We start from the raw sequence: 14,894 nt of genomic DNA, 5'->3' as shown, positions 1-14,894 counted from the left end.
CCACTTCTCTTTATTTTTGATACACCTTCACATAGTCTTCATTTTTTAGTAAGAAGGGTACCTCTTGATTGGAAATTCTCCATACAGAGGGGACCACTGTAAGTCACCTCTACCCTATACTCTCGCGCGTCATCACCTGCCACCGAATAATTCCAATGACCCGAGGTTCCAGCAAATTGGCTAAGGTGTGCATTCCAGCATCTTCCAGTGTCAGAAACCTGCACTGCCCCCTGCCACGCCCCTTTGGTACACCCTGTTGTTCCTAGAGACACCCCTATAACACAAGCCCAGCCCCACCACCGCAGCATGCAATTCTCCCCAGCCGTGGACAGGACTTGAACAGGCTCAACTTCTCTGCCTACCCCAGCCAGCTCCGTATTTCAGCATTACAGCTCACCACTACATCAGCCAGCTCCTTACTTCCACAATCACCTGCTTCTCCCGCTCCCCGGAGGTCCGCCCTCTGTCCGCAACGCCCCCTCCCTCCTCTTCTCTGGCCACTGGTCTGCTCGTCCTGCAAGGGCCAGCTCCAAGTCCCCAAGGGGCTGTCTTCCCTACTGTCCTCTCCCGGAGAGACGGCTGCACCGCCTGAGGATTGTACACACTGTCCCTGCCCTCAGAATGGCCCACTGACCCCGATTATAACCAGTACGAACCTGGCTAGTGGCTAGAGGCCCTGAGGCCGGGCGCCGCCGTATAATCCCCGTGTACACATACTCAGCATCCTGACTGTGGCTGACTCAGAAAGGAGTCTGAAATATTTTGTGAATGAATTTTTAAGAACACGCCGACCAGGCAGTTATAGCATCAGTACAGGGCCCAGAGTTTGATGCTCTGTCCCTCCTCTGTGGCTGTAATCTCAGCAGAGGCTGTGGACAGTCTGGCAAGAGGGGCAGAGAGCCCATTCCTGAGAACCCAAGACCAACCTACAAGCAACTATTTCCCAAGTTAAATTCTACTGTGTTCCACCAGGAAAAGGTGAGTCAGACGGGCACAGAGCTGGCCTGGGAATGAGGGATCCTGCTTCTGGAAGGGAGTCCTGGAGGACAAAGGCAGGTGACCGGGAGTCTGGGAGGAGCCTCCTCAGCCAGTGTGAAGAGAAGAGCCCCCAAACAGTGTCCCGCCCAGTGTGAGAGCTGTGTAAGTTAGCTGGTGTTTATTGAGCATCTACTAGTCACTAGGAGATGAGGACAAAAATGTGAACAAGTCAAGGGGCCCAGGCTGGGGAGAATTACAAAAACCCAACCAAAAGCCTGGCTGGTGTGGCTCAGTGGTTGAGCACCAACCCATGCACTGAGAGGTTGCTAGTTCAATTCCCAGTCAGGGCAAATGCCCAGGTTGTGGGCCAAATGCCCGGTGGGGCGCACGGAGGAGGTAGCTGATAGATGTTCTCTCTCATTGATGTTTCTCTCTCTCTCTCCCTCTTCCTTCCTCTCTCTCTAGAATCAATAAAGAAAAACAAAACAAAACACCCAACCAAGACATGTGAGAGAGACGGGGGCTGGGGCAGGAATGGGAGGGCAGGAGATTAGAAGGGCAGAGGCCCATAGTAAGAAACTAAGAAAATGCCAAACAGACTGGCTACTCTGAACAAGCCTCCCTTCTGCCTCGGATCCTTCTCCAGGTGCCTAAACCGCGGCTCCTCTGCTGGGAGAAGCAGTAAGACCAGGGCCAGCTCAGGGAGAGCACACTGCTTGGCCAGGCTCACCAACATGATGCAGCTTGAACCCTTCCCTCCCCCTCCCCCTCCCCCTCCCCGTTTCAAGGTCTTCTGCTGGGAAACTTGGCCAGAGTAACTTCAATAACAAGGAAGGGCTTTCAAAGGAGGGACAGTGCCTTCCTCGAGCTGAGAGACTTCCTCCTGCCGCAGGTCCAGGGAGGCCTGGAGCGTCCTGTGGGCTATGGGAGACATCCGGGTTGCGGCTTGGCCTCAGTGAGGGGCCAGGTACACAGCAGCCTCTGTAGGGCTGCTTCCAGGTGAGGGGTGTCCCACCACCCCTCAGGCCCTGTTGCCAAGCTACTGCACAGTGCAGAGCTCTGTGTCCTAAGAAGCCAAGTGAAGGAGCGGGAAGCCGGCCAAGCAGATGCTTCAGCCTGCGCCCGGCAGCCTGTGGAGGAGCTGCCCTGAGAAATGACTCGGAGAAACAAGCCAAGCACAAGATGAACTTACTGCAGGAGAACACAGGAGACACTGGGAACGAGGGGCCACTTAGAGCGGAGCGCTGTTCACCAGGGGAGGCTTCCCGGGACAGCAGTGTCAGAGGCCAGGCGGCTGCTGGCATCGCTAAGGGAACTGTGCCTGGCAGGGCACTGACACACACACCACGGCTACTGGTCTGCCCAGCCCCTGGGCCGGGACGGACACTATTTCTTTACCCTCATTTCACAGAGGAGGGGTTCGTGGTCTGGGAGGTGAAGTGACTTAGCTGAGATCCTAGAACCCCATCCACTACCCTATGTTCTCTCTCAAACAGCTGCCCCCAGAGTCCAAAATGTCCCACAGGCGCCAGCTCTTCCAGCCAGTGCCATGCAACCCCAGGCAGGCGCTGGAGCCGCCCCCACGTCACGGGCTGGCCTGGAAGTACAGAGGTTACGCGAAAGGAGCTCTAGGTCCCTCTTTCTCAGCCACCCAGCACCTGGGAGCCTCCCTGAGAAGGAAGAGCAAGGGGCAGAAGTGTCAAAGGGGTGGCAGGGAGGGGCCCTTGGCTCTGATACGGTCTGTCCAGTCTGTGCAGGTGAGCCCTGTGAGGTGCCCCCCTGGGGCCCTGACCTTCGTGGGACAGACCCTCTCAAACGCTGAATTTCTCAGGGCCTACGGATCACCCCAGCTTCCTGATGTGCCCCATCCCTGGGGAGACCCCGGGCTAGAGGGAAGACAACTGGACCCGACTCAGTGGGGTTGTTTTTGGCTTGGCTTCTTGCACATGACCTTGGTCACAGCAGGTCACTGCAGCCTTCTGACCCAGGGCTGCTCCTTACCTTCTCAGTGACTGCGCGGGCACACTCGATGAGCTCCCTCTTGGTGTAGCTGTCGGTGGGGCACACCTGGAGGGCCCCTGCCTTCTGTACCAGGAAGATGCAGCCGTGGCCCAGGTCCTGCACTCGAGTGCGAATCTGGAAGCCGATCTGCGGGGGAAGCCAGGGTGGGGAAGGAGAAGCATGATGGACCCGGCCATTGAGGTCCTCCCTGCGTGGAAAATTTCTCCTGCGTCCTATGGGAGCCTGGCTAGGAAAATTCCACTGCTGTGTGGAGTCTGTGCTGGGTAAACTATGGAATTTGGTCGATTTTGCTTCCCATTTTTAGAGACTGTAAAATGCCCAGTCCTCAGTGAGCAGGTCCGCACCTCATCTTCCTAACGTAATGCCTTCCTGATAGCTGCTGTCTTTTCTGGTGTGTGGCTTATCCCTACCCCGTGCCAACTGATCCGAATGCCAGTTCCATGAACTCTGCTGGATACGGGATTCTGTTATTCCTTCAACAAACATTTATGGAGCCCCTACTGTGTGCCAGGGGCAGTGCACTTACTTTCCTTTAGTCCTCACAATGGCTCTAGCAGGTAATTAGAAGTTCAAAATATATAGCTTTAGTATTAAGAATATTTTCAAGTGTTCAGATTCTTGCAAAATTGGTATGTTTACCCATCCGAATGGCACCCTCCTCAGCTGCACCTCTGGTGAGCACGACCATGTGGTGCCCAGGCTTGAGGTTTTCTTAAAAAGGTACATTTAAGAGCTAACGGCTCAGCAGGCACGCATTCTTTTAATGACCTCTGGCTCGTGTGATTATAAAAGGTACTTTGCCTAAAAGAAGCCAAATGAGCTGCACCATGGGTTAGCTGCCAGCTGTCTCTTTAAGGTGTAATAAATTCCGGGCCACCTCCCCAGGTCCACATTCCTCTGGCTGTCTCACATCAGTTTTCATTTGGGTTTGATCAGTACAGCTGCCATAATAATCTGACCTCCAGCCCAGGTAAGCAACTAAAAACAAAACAGATAATGACCTTTAGGCTTTCATCCATAAGTGTTCTTTTCAAGAAATCACAATAGCAAGCAGCTGTGGCTTATCCTTCCAGTATCATAAAGAATTGCTAAGTAACCTCAGGTATTGGGAATAACATCTGGGCAATTGGGCCACCTGGATGCTGTCTTTTAATAACATCCCAATCGACAGCTTAAGGAAGGGTGACTTTGAGGAGAGGAGGAGGCTGCCATGGTCAACCCTCCTATTATCAAAACACTTCCTGCTTTTAGGGAGAAAACGAATTCCCTTAACCCCTAAGGCTCAAAGGATGTTTAAATCCACTAAAATAGAACATTTTCCTCATCCAGAAAGTTTTGGTGTCTTCTATTGTATCCAGAAAGCCACAAAAGCTTCGCAGTCAGGCAGGGCTTCTTGTTGGCCAGCTCCGCGTAGCACACGCAGGAGTGGCACCCGGTCCCCAGCCTAGCAGCACAGCAAGCACCTCGGGACTGGAGCAGCAACAAGGCCGCCATGAGGTGGGGCGAGGCTATTTAAATAGAGCTGTTTGCTGGGCATTGCTCCTTGCTTTAAGCACCAGGTCAAACTGAAGCAGAGAAATGTCCCAGTCAAGGTGAAAACACAACCTGGCTCTCTGCTTTTCTGATCCATTGAGTTTATCCCCAAATACTCAAGAGTCAGAGCTAATCCAAAGGCAAGTGCTCTGCGGTGGATGAGGACCACAGATCTCTAAATGATAGGTGCGGCTGGGAGAGTCAGGTAAGGGGCAAGTGGAGGAAAAAACATGGATGGAATCTCAAAATAGAAAACGGCCTTACCAGTCCAACCTCCCTTCATTACAGATGGAGACTGAGGCCAGAGAAGTGTGTGACTGGCCCAAGGTCACACAGCCGGCCCTGGGAAAGCCAGCCGGCCGAACCCAGGCCTCTACCCCAGCACAGCGCTCTAGCCGAAGAGCAGAGCTTTTCTAACTTTGACTTTTCCCGCTTAGCAGCAGAGCCCCAGACGCACCCCCAGAAACGCTCTCATGAAACCCTAACATGTAAAATTAACAGAATTTATTTTTCGTATACTCTTCTTTATGAGTTAAAATTTATATCCTTGACTCAATAAAAAGCCAACAATGAAACTGAGTGAACCCAACCCTAAAAGTCGGAGTTCTGAGAGTCAGCTGCAGCCTCAGCCACCAACCCACTTCTGGGTTGGCTTCGGTTGCGAGGCGCTGAGCAAACCCTGTTGTGCGCGATAAAGCGACAGGAGCAGCTCCCGTGCAGTCTCCTGCCCCGAGCGGGCCGGACAGAGCTGCCAGCCTGTGGTGCACACCAACCACTGGCCCGGGGGAGGCATGGGGCCCCCATGGGTTGCCATCTGGCCTAGAATCCATTCAAGAGTACATGCAGCTTTTCCTAACAGTTTTAAAAATAGTTCAATTATGTTTGAAAAGTGAGACTTGAGTCAAATGTGCAGAACTTCCCAAGCCCCTCCCTGCGTCAGAGTCCTGAAGAGGCAGGTGTGGAACCTGGAATCCCGCTCCCCACACAGAGCTCTCTGGTTACAGAATGATGGGGTACTGGGATAAGCGCAGACCTCTTAAATCGCTCCCAAATCACACTGGGGGTGGGAGGAAGAGGGGACCTGCTCCTGAGCTGTCCCAAACCTGAAACCTATGGGCAGACATGGTAAGTGATGGGAATATGTCCTCAACAACACTCTCAGGCTCCCTCAGCCCCCTCTCAAAAGGCCATGCTATAAAAACACACCCCAAGGTCCTGACACTCAGCCCCTTACTTGGAGGTGATATCATGTAACCAAAATCTTGACATGTGACAGGGGAGCTGTCACAATGGTCACCAGGGCTGAAACCCCAGTGAGGAGGGGCAGTGCCGGAAAGCAAAGGGATGAGATTAAACATGGGAACAGCTGCAAAAGCCCTTGGGATTGCTTGGCCTGGGCAGTGGGCAGTGGGGTCTGCATCAGGTCACACAGTTACCTCCTAGGTGCCTGGGGGTCCCCTTGAGGTATGGCCTTGCAAACCTCCTGTACATTGGGCTGCAGGGTCCTACTTGGCCAGCATGCAGGAGGGATGCAGTCTTACACAGGACAAGTTGAAATCAGCTTAATGTAATGAAGGGGTCTCAGGATCCCCACCCCAGCCCCACTCCTGTTCTCAACCCTTCACCATGGGCCCCATGGGTGGCAGAAAGGACCAGGGATCTTGCTTCCAGCCCTGCCCTTCCCTGGGCACCAGATCCTGGGTGAGCCTGCTAACCTCCTGGGAACTAACTCTGTTCCCTCGCCTGCGACACAGGCAGAATCTGCCCTGCCCACTTCCCAGGGCTGATGGACGACCCAATGAAAGACACGTGTGAAAATATCGTGTAAAGCAGAGACTGCCACGTGGAAGATAGCAAGGGTGGCCCAACAAAACTGGACCCGAACCTGACTTGTCCATGTAGTTACTTCTTCACTTACTTGAAACTTCACTTATCCCCAAAAGTTGTTTCAAGTTGCTGCAACACTATGGGAGCTGTGTGGTCTTGGACAATGTACCTAAGCTCCAAGCCTCGGTTTGCTCATCTGTGGACGGGGAGGACAGGTGGTTGCGGGCACCACACAGCACAGCGCCTGGCTGTGAGAAGCAGCTCCCACTCCTACCCTTCCACGGGGCACTTAATGCAAGGGGGCAACAGAATCGACATATCAACAAAACAGTCATCTATCGACTGCACTGTCATGGAGCACTTTGTACTGCCAGAGGAACATCTAGCGAGGAATACATTCTAAAGATTGTATCCAACAGAGAAGGGCTTTTGAACACTGAGTTTCTCACAGCAACACTCAACTTCTCAGCATATGTGCCCAGCCCCCAGGGTGAGCCAACTTACCACCAATGTTTGTTACAAAGAGATGCTGCTCAAAGACATTAAATGTGGGGTTTTAAATTGGCGACTTTGGGAAAACATGCCTTGAACCCTCAAGGAAAACCCTCAATTCCCTCCTTGCCCTAATGAAAGTAAAATGGAGAAGATGGTCTCCTGGTTTTGAATCTTGAGGGAAATTGGAAGCCTGGCCTTCATGGGGTTTGGGATCAAATTTCAATCCGAAGGAGTCTAAGAAATACCAATCATCTCCTTTATGGCTGGAAACTCAACTAAACCTACAGGTTTTCTCGGGCTTTAAAAACAGTCGCATCTGAAACTGGGTCACTGTGCTGCCCCTTGGAGAGCCTGTGGAAGCTGAAATGACAGTGCATGCATCTGACAAGCCTGCCCACTTCTCCGTAGGACAAGGACAGCGTGTGCAGGAAGAAGCAGGGCAGCACTTCTGCAGCCACGGAAAGCGGTCTTGGAGTGGAGAGTTTCGACTTGAGAGCCAGCACCCACCTCATCGGGCTGGGGAGGGGGCTCTGGTTCTCACCACAGGAGCCACAGAGCTTCCTGCCAGCTCCCTGTTCCCTTGGAGACACAGCTGTGTCACCGAGTCTCTTCCCCAGCATTACACGTAGGAGCTGAGGCTCACGGGACCTGCATTTCTCCCTTTCTTCCCTTTTTTTTAAAAAGAGGAAACTAATGTTAAATTGCAAAGTCGCCCGAGGGTTTTAACTTTTCTGAATAAAGAAGTTTTCACAGTGATGTTAACAAAAGTTTCAATTTTCCATGGAAAAATAAGCAAGATAAAGCTCCCACTTGATGTTCCCAGGGCAGAGCTCCGACTTTTCCTGTAATTGTCACATTCTGGAAAAGACCAAAGCGCTGACTCGGCACAGCGGAGGGCGGGGCTGCAGCGAGGGCGGCACGGATTTATCTGCCTTGGATATAAATATTTTCACATGCTGTGATGTGGGGGCCCTCTTGGGTACAAAGATAATTCCACGGTCTTGGAATAAAAAACTACATCGCTTCAGGGATCTCCCAGCCTTCTCAGTTTCCCCCCAAATATCTGTCTGGCAAACGCACACAGAGAATTTTCCTTTGCAAGGCATTGGTAATTTTATATTCTCTCTGCCCCTTCTCCCTCCGGTCACACGCTCACGTCTGGAATGTAAAATACATCTCAAGATGTAGCGGAGAAAAAGGAGACTCTTAATGAAAACATCAGCTGCTACAAATGCTGGGCCCATAGCTAAAGTAACTAGTTGTGCTTTTAACAGCACATTCTCCTTCCTGGCTGCTGTGGTGTGAGTCTGTATTTTGCTTCAATGGTTTGGGTTGCAATAGGACAGTCTGCTTGCTTCACATACGGGTGGAACTCAGGTGCGGAAAAGGCTCCGGCAGATTACTGGGTCTTCACTCAGTAACTCAGACAGGCCAGCGTGTAAACTAACCAAGGCAGATGGTTGTGGATCCCATTTTTAGAAGATTTCTGGAGTCCAAGCCAACCCTCCCTCGCAACACAGTCTCTTTTAGTTCTAATCTCCCTGTAAAGCCAAACCCTTCTTCCCTTTGTCCAACCAAACTCTTCCTTCCTGTGTAACACAAGTTCCCTTACACTTATTTATGAAATTCAAAACTACATGTATGTCAAATAAATAATGAGTCCAGATGATTGGTCAATTCCTTAAAAAAAAAAAAATGATGGGCCTTTGTAAAGAACCAACAGAATCTTGATGTGGGTCTCTGAACATTTTTCTTTCTTGGTAGTGACTTAACAGACTCATTACAAATAGAATTATTCATGCTGCAGCTTAAAGACTCAATCATTCTAAAAATCTCAAAGTGCAGGCATTGTTAGAAACTGGTCATCCCATGCCAGATATATATGTATGCGCGTACATATATATGACACTCCTATCTCCATGCACTGTTACAATGTCCGTTAGAAAGTGATTTTTGTTTTGGGTCTTCATTTCTGCAGTGTCTCTGGGAGCCTCTGTTCAGACATGCTTAGACCTGACTCCCAGGAGAAACCTGTGGACACTGACCGCACGGGGAAGAGAAGACAGTCACCACCTCTGCTGTGACAGCCGGTTCATCCTGGAAGGTGGTGGACAGGCTGTGCCCAATAAAGAGCTTGCTGAATGTCACGGAGAGTGGCTGCCTCCGTCGTCCCAGTGTCCCTGCAGTCCATCCATTAGTTTTATCTCAGACTGAGCTCCCTTCCTCTCAGGAGCCCTGTAGTGGCTGGGGACAGTCCCTTCTGCGTGGTAACACTGAGACGGCATGCAGTCAGGCACCCAGACCTCCACCCATCCTGTGTGCTTCCCAAGGGTCCACTCAATTGCTCAGAGGTATCAGAGATGGGCACTCCCAGAAAGTGGCCTTTGGGACCAAACTTTGGCCATTTTAAGATTCCTAGGGGTGCAGGCATTCTGAGGCAAAGTCTGTGTTGGCCACTAGGAACATGAGTTTGGGGAAGGTGGGTTGGTCATGAACAGGTCTGCAGGAGCTATGGGAATAGGGATCTGGGCCAGGTCTCAGAAAGTCACCAAAAGCATTTGGGCATGATGTCGTTTCATGAGAGTAGGCTATACAGCCCTTTCTCAAGACAGGGGCAGCGGAACTCCAACACTTCAACGAGCCCTTGGAAAGTAAAAATAACCAAGGGAAAGGTGCTGGGCAGGAGAAGGAAACAGAAGGAAGACGGCAGTGGGTGTTCTGCCCTTGGCATCAGGTGATGGGCCAGGGGCCGGGGACCTGACAGAACTTCATAAAGAGAGTCCTTCTGTCTGAAAGCCCACCTCCCCAGATGGCCCCAGACCTCAGCCAGAAAGCACAGTGAGCCTCGAGCACAGCCTGGTCTGCTGGGCCTGAACCTGGGGGTTGGCAGCACACAGTGGGAAGAGGCCTGACTCTGGCTCACAGGCCGGGGTCTTCTGGAATGGAGCTAAGCTATGGAGGACCCTCCCCCCGCCCCCGGAGTGGGCACCAGGGTGGGTTGGCTTCTTAAAACAGGGGCTTAAGGTGGCAGACCTCCTCTGGTTCCGCCGTGGCTGCTGCCATCTGGCCCTGGAGAGCCAGGTGCCCATAGTCACTGGTCATTTGTGAAGCCAGTCCTCCCAACTCCTCCGGGTTAGTAACCGACTTAGTCATCTGGAAAAAGAAAACAAGCAAGACACAAAACACACACAGAGAAAAGCATGAGAACCACGTGTTAATACCTGGAAGCCAAAGGGTGTCATTCACTTTTCAGCTCTTGGCTTGCACTTGGGGCTGGACACTGGAGAGGGCAGTTCAAGCGAAGCCCATGCTGCGTCGCACACAACAGGCCAGGGCCCCTCTTAGGCCAGCAGGTCCTGGCCAACGGGCCGCATGCTAGGCTCAGGCCGTGCAACGTGGGGGCCGGGCCCTCAGGGTCCACTCTGGGAGGTGGCCCAGCCAGCCCTGCCGTGAGGTCAGTCACCAGAGGAGTTCCCAGGAAAACCACAGGGGCACACTCTTGTGCAGCGCACACCCGGTCACACGTCTGCAGAGTTCGTCTGGGCTCCAGGAACCCAGAAGTGGGTCCCACTCGGACGAGAGGGCGTGTGGACGGGGCTGCTATGACTTCCCGTGACTGAGAAGCGAAGGGTAAGACAAATGCTTTGGAGGAATACATTCCTAGAGAATTTGTGCCAAAGAAAGACAAGGTTTTGGCCCCCAAATGAGTTAAGGGTATACTGCAGCCTAATGGTAAAGATCTGCCTTTTTATTATCAAGATGTTCTCTATGTTCCTCCTGTTTCACAGAAAAACTCACCTCAGCCTACCCTACCTGGCTAGCGTGCTGGCTTCACGTTGCCCTCTTCCTCTGACAAAAGTGCACTTGTGTCCACAACAGCACCCAGAAAGCTCTCCTCACCCCTCGGGTAAGAGGCTGCCCACCTGCCCCTGCTCTTCTCTCACTCTGGATGACAAGATGTTCTCTCTCTGCAGCGTCCGGAGACACTGATTTTAAAGGACTTTAAAAACTCTTGTAAGTGTCTCCACGTCCACGGAGGTGGGGCGGAAAGTGCAGCCACGTTCACCAGGAGACACCACAGGGTTTCAGGCCAAGGTGGGGGCTCCCAAGGGACGCATGCTGAACCCCAAGAAAGCGAGGCTAAACCAAGAGCTACTATGAGGACCACCAGGATTCTGGGGTGCCCAGGGCAGTGAAGTGGGACTCTGGCCACCTCAGGGCCCAGACTGGTTGTCCCACGTGTGAAAATGCAGCCAAGGCCGGGCTCCTTAAGAACATGGACACCACGGTCAAGACAGGCTGGCCGAGAACCTAGCCCAGGAGATATTCCAGAAACACCATGAGGCCACTCAAAGTGCCGACACCCTCTGCCACGCTGTGTTCCCTGCTCAGAGGAATTGGCACCGTAGGGCTGCCTGATGTGACCTGTGACCGACCCCGGAGCGACCCTACGCGGGGCCAGCTGGGCCCTGCTCCAGCCTTTCCCAGTCACTGAGATGGGCACGGTCCCTGCCTCCCGCCCCAGCCTGGCACAATCATAGCTTCTAAGAATGAGCAGCAGCAGCCAGGGAAGCCTTTGTGGTCCAAGCTCAACCTCTAGTGGACACACGACTACATGACAAAACTATCCTGACAGGCAGTGGGCCAATGCGGCAGGGGCCACGTGATGGCCTCTGGCCCGCCAGCTGGAGGGCTGCCTGACCTCTCAGCTGGGCTTCTGTGGCAGCGTTAACGAGGCAGCTTTCGGAACGACCCGCACCACCCGAACCTTCGCACGTGGAGCGGACTTTCCTACTAGTCCTCCTATTAATTCCTCGATAGCACCCACTGTCTCTCAGTGCTATTTATACCTAAAGATCCATATACACGATTATGATTGCATTACACTTTAGGGAAAAAAATCAAGTTACCTCTAAAAATTATATGCCTTCTATTGTCAGGAAAAGTTTTTTTTATACATAACCACTGTGTTTCATTTTGCCTGAAAGACTGGCAATCTTATTGTTCAAATATTATAATTTGATTCATCAATCTATGCTTGATGCCCACATGTCTTCTCTTGTACTAGAATTTCAATCTATGAAAACACCTCAGGTCTTTCGTGAGGTGAATAGGAATTTCTTTCTTTCTCCGTAACTCCCAACTCCCTTCTCATTTCCTCCTCGATTCTCATGCGATCTCCTTCCTTTGCTCCCCTGTCCCCATGCTCAAGTCCCCAGTCACCGCTAATTCCCTTCGGCCGCGGACTGGGGTTTCCGGGCCACAGGCAGCCACAGAGACCATGGAGAAAGGACAGAAGCTGGGCCAGGAGGAACAGAAACACAAACTAATCTCTCCAACACAGACCCTGGAATTACAGGCTTGGTGGTGGCGTGGCTAACGGGGCACCAGCAGCGGGCGGGGCAGCTCCTTTCTCCTTACCATTTCCTGAGCTGTTACCGCAATGGCTTTAGAGTATTTGACCACAGTCGTCTGATAGTCGACAAATGTTCCCTTTGGTTCTGGAGGAGTGCCATCGTCCAGCTAGAGAGAGGAAAGGAACCCAAAGGTCACGAGAGTCCAGTTGAAATGTGGACTATACTTATTAGAATTAGGAACTTTAAAAATGGAGGGGCCCTCCGAGTTTCTTTGGCCCAGAGTCAACAGAACCCCCAACTTCTGCAATGAGGACTTCATCAGAGGCGCATGTAAGGCATTCAAAATACACAGCCAGGGAGAGGCCCCCAGCCTTGCCTGGCAGGAGTGGGGGACTTTCCAGAAGCAGGAGGTTTCAGCCAAGTCTTATGTGGGGCGGAGTCCACTCCATATATAAGGTGGGGAGTCCGTCCCCAGGAGATGGAGTAGCATCTAAGCATGTAAAGGTGGGAGTGAGCTGGACAACTGTAGGGAAGCACAAAATGACAGAAATGGCCTGAGAGAGGAGGCAGAGTCTACACCACCAAAGGCCTCCGCGGGAATAGTGTAGCCCACAGATGTCTCTACCCTGGAACATTCACTTCTGGCCTAAGGTGGCAAAGAAGAAACTGGAAGCACCAGATACTATTTGTTCCTTGTCTGGCTCTAAGTGCAACAGAAATTGAGAGATGGGAGGAAGAGGGAGAGAAGTGGGACAATGGCTCTGCTCCTTGAAGGTCAGGGACATATTGGTTCCGAAGACTTGTATCCAAGACCTGGTTCCAGGGCTTGTGAATGGGCCTCAAGCTTCAACTCTCTGAGTCTCTGGTCCTTCACTGGAAAGTCCTAAGCATCGGAAGGTTGTAGTCAAGATCAGCTGAGATTGTGCCCAGAGTCAAGAGCTACATGAAGGAAGAGGAGGTGATGACTGTGATACTGAAGAAGATAATAATGATGAAGAAACGGGCAACCCGTCTTCACCAATATCATCATCGTGATGGTCACCATTGGTTGCTGAATGACACTCAACAGGTGAGGAGACAAAGTGAATATAAATAAAGGAAGAGTAAGTACAGTGAACAGAAGGGGCTGTTGAAAGTTGTGAGAATGAGGCTGATCTGCTTAATGAAGAACTGTGACACCACGAGAAAAACGGTGGCACTGGGGGGCAGGCAGTGGCATAATGAGAAGATCTCTCTGGAAGTTCTGCCAGGTAGCTTGTAGTCAGGGAAGAGACAAGGGGCCAAGAGGGCAATTAGAAAAATATCAGATGGAGTCTTCAATAAGAGCTCAACATCATGAGCAGGTGTAGGCGACTATGCGAATTGAAGGAATGTATGGCTGTAGCCTGTGAGTGATGGGTCTGCGCAGCCCAGGATGTAAGTCCCTCCAAACCATCGACACAAACTCCAGGCTAGATCTTTTTTTTTAAGGTTTCTTTACCAGGGAGACAGATGCTGCCCTGTATCTCGTCACACCAAGGGGGCCTTGCAGGTCGGGTGAGGATGGAGTTGTGACTCGTACACTCAGCACTGACTGGCCCCTTCGTGATGTCAGGGGTGCTGAGCGCCCTCATGGGTGACGAGGCGCCGCCGCAAACCCTGCAGAGGGTCGGAGCTAGAGGGCGGCTTAGGGCACAGGCCCCTGCCCCAGGGCCAACCTTCTGCTAGTTTGAAGACAGAGAGAAAAGTAAGAACAAAAGGGTGAATTAAAAATTTTTTCTAATTTAAAGAACTTTCCTTTATTCTAAGATTATAGTCTTCCTACTGTTTTTTGGATGTTAACATGATCTTTCTTTTATGAGATAATAGTGATGTAGATAGCAGTGTTTTTGTTTTGTTTCTTTAGTTTCTTTTCTTGGCCACCCTCCGCCCCTCAAAAAAAAAGAAACAAGCCCACCAAACAAACAAAGAAAAGATACTGGGTCACAAAATCCCTAAGGTGGAGGACTGACATCATAGAACGGGGAAACCACGGTTCAGAGAACTTGAGTGATTTGTCCAACGTCACCCAGAAAGCTGAATGTTTCCTATTATCCTATTAGTTCCCACACCTCTGGGGCTGAGATACAGAGAGAATCTCTAGCAGAACCTCCACAGCAGAAGCCTCAGCAGTGTCAAGAATTGCATCCAAATTAGAATCAAGTTTGGGAACATTCACATTTTTCTGCCAGTGACCGTCTTTGAGAATTTTAGACAAGGATTCTAAACGTGTATCTATATTTTAATCAAATAACCGAAACTCAGAAAATGCCAGGATTTCTAATGCCTTGTTGCTGAGGGAGGGCTCAAAGGACCCGAAGCACCACTTAACACAAAGCCCCCCGCGGGCAGGCTGGGCGGCTGCGTACAGGGAGAACGGGAGCGAGGCGCTGTACGGTACACCTTGGGAGTCAGGTGTGGGTAGATGAGAGTTTTGGGGTATCAAGGAAACCCCAATTGTATACTTTATAAGACTGAGGGGGTGGGGCTTTTTTGCTGGCTTCTGTGACTCACACTGTTATAGCTCCTAGTTACTGCGACCAAGTAAGCCAGACTCCTCCCCAGCCCTTCAAAGGAATCTACAGCACTGACATCAGCTTGTACACGCGCTGCCTTCCCTACTGGGAATCCATCACAGCCCTCGAGGCTGAAAGGCTATTGGGA

At 51.6% G+C, this 14,894-nt stretch overlaps 1 protein-coding gene across 1 annotated transcript in view; it reads right to left on the bottom strand.

Annotated features, from left to right (window-relative positions):
• The window catches only part of TLN2 (talin 2), a 242,140-nt gene that overhangs the window by 46,967 nt on the left and 180,279 nt on the right, over window positions 1–14,894 (bottom strand). The window contains exons 42-44 of the mRNA XM_036268699.1: window positions 12,277–12,378; window positions 9,889–10,008; window positions 2,980–3,126 (exon numbers count right to left, since the gene is read on the bottom strand). Of these exons, the coding sequence (XP_036124592.1) occupies window positions 2,980–3,126; window positions 9,889–10,008; window positions 12,277–12,378 (369 nt within the window). The remainder of the gene's footprint in view (window positions 1–2,979; window positions 3,127–9,888; window positions 10,009–12,276; window positions 12,379–14,894) is intronic.

This window comes from Molossus molossus, unplaced genomic scaffold (genome assembly GCF_014108415.1).
Source record: "Molossus molossus isolate mMolMol1 unplaced genomic scaffold, mMolMol1.p scaffold_m16_p_1, whole genome shotgun sequence".
Classification (NCBI taxonomy): Eukaryota; Metazoa; Chordata; class Mammalia; order Chiroptera; family Molossidae; genus Molossus; species Molossus molossus.
Note: the sequence above shows the minus strand (reverse complement) of the source record. Positions and strands in the feature narration are given on the sequence as shown.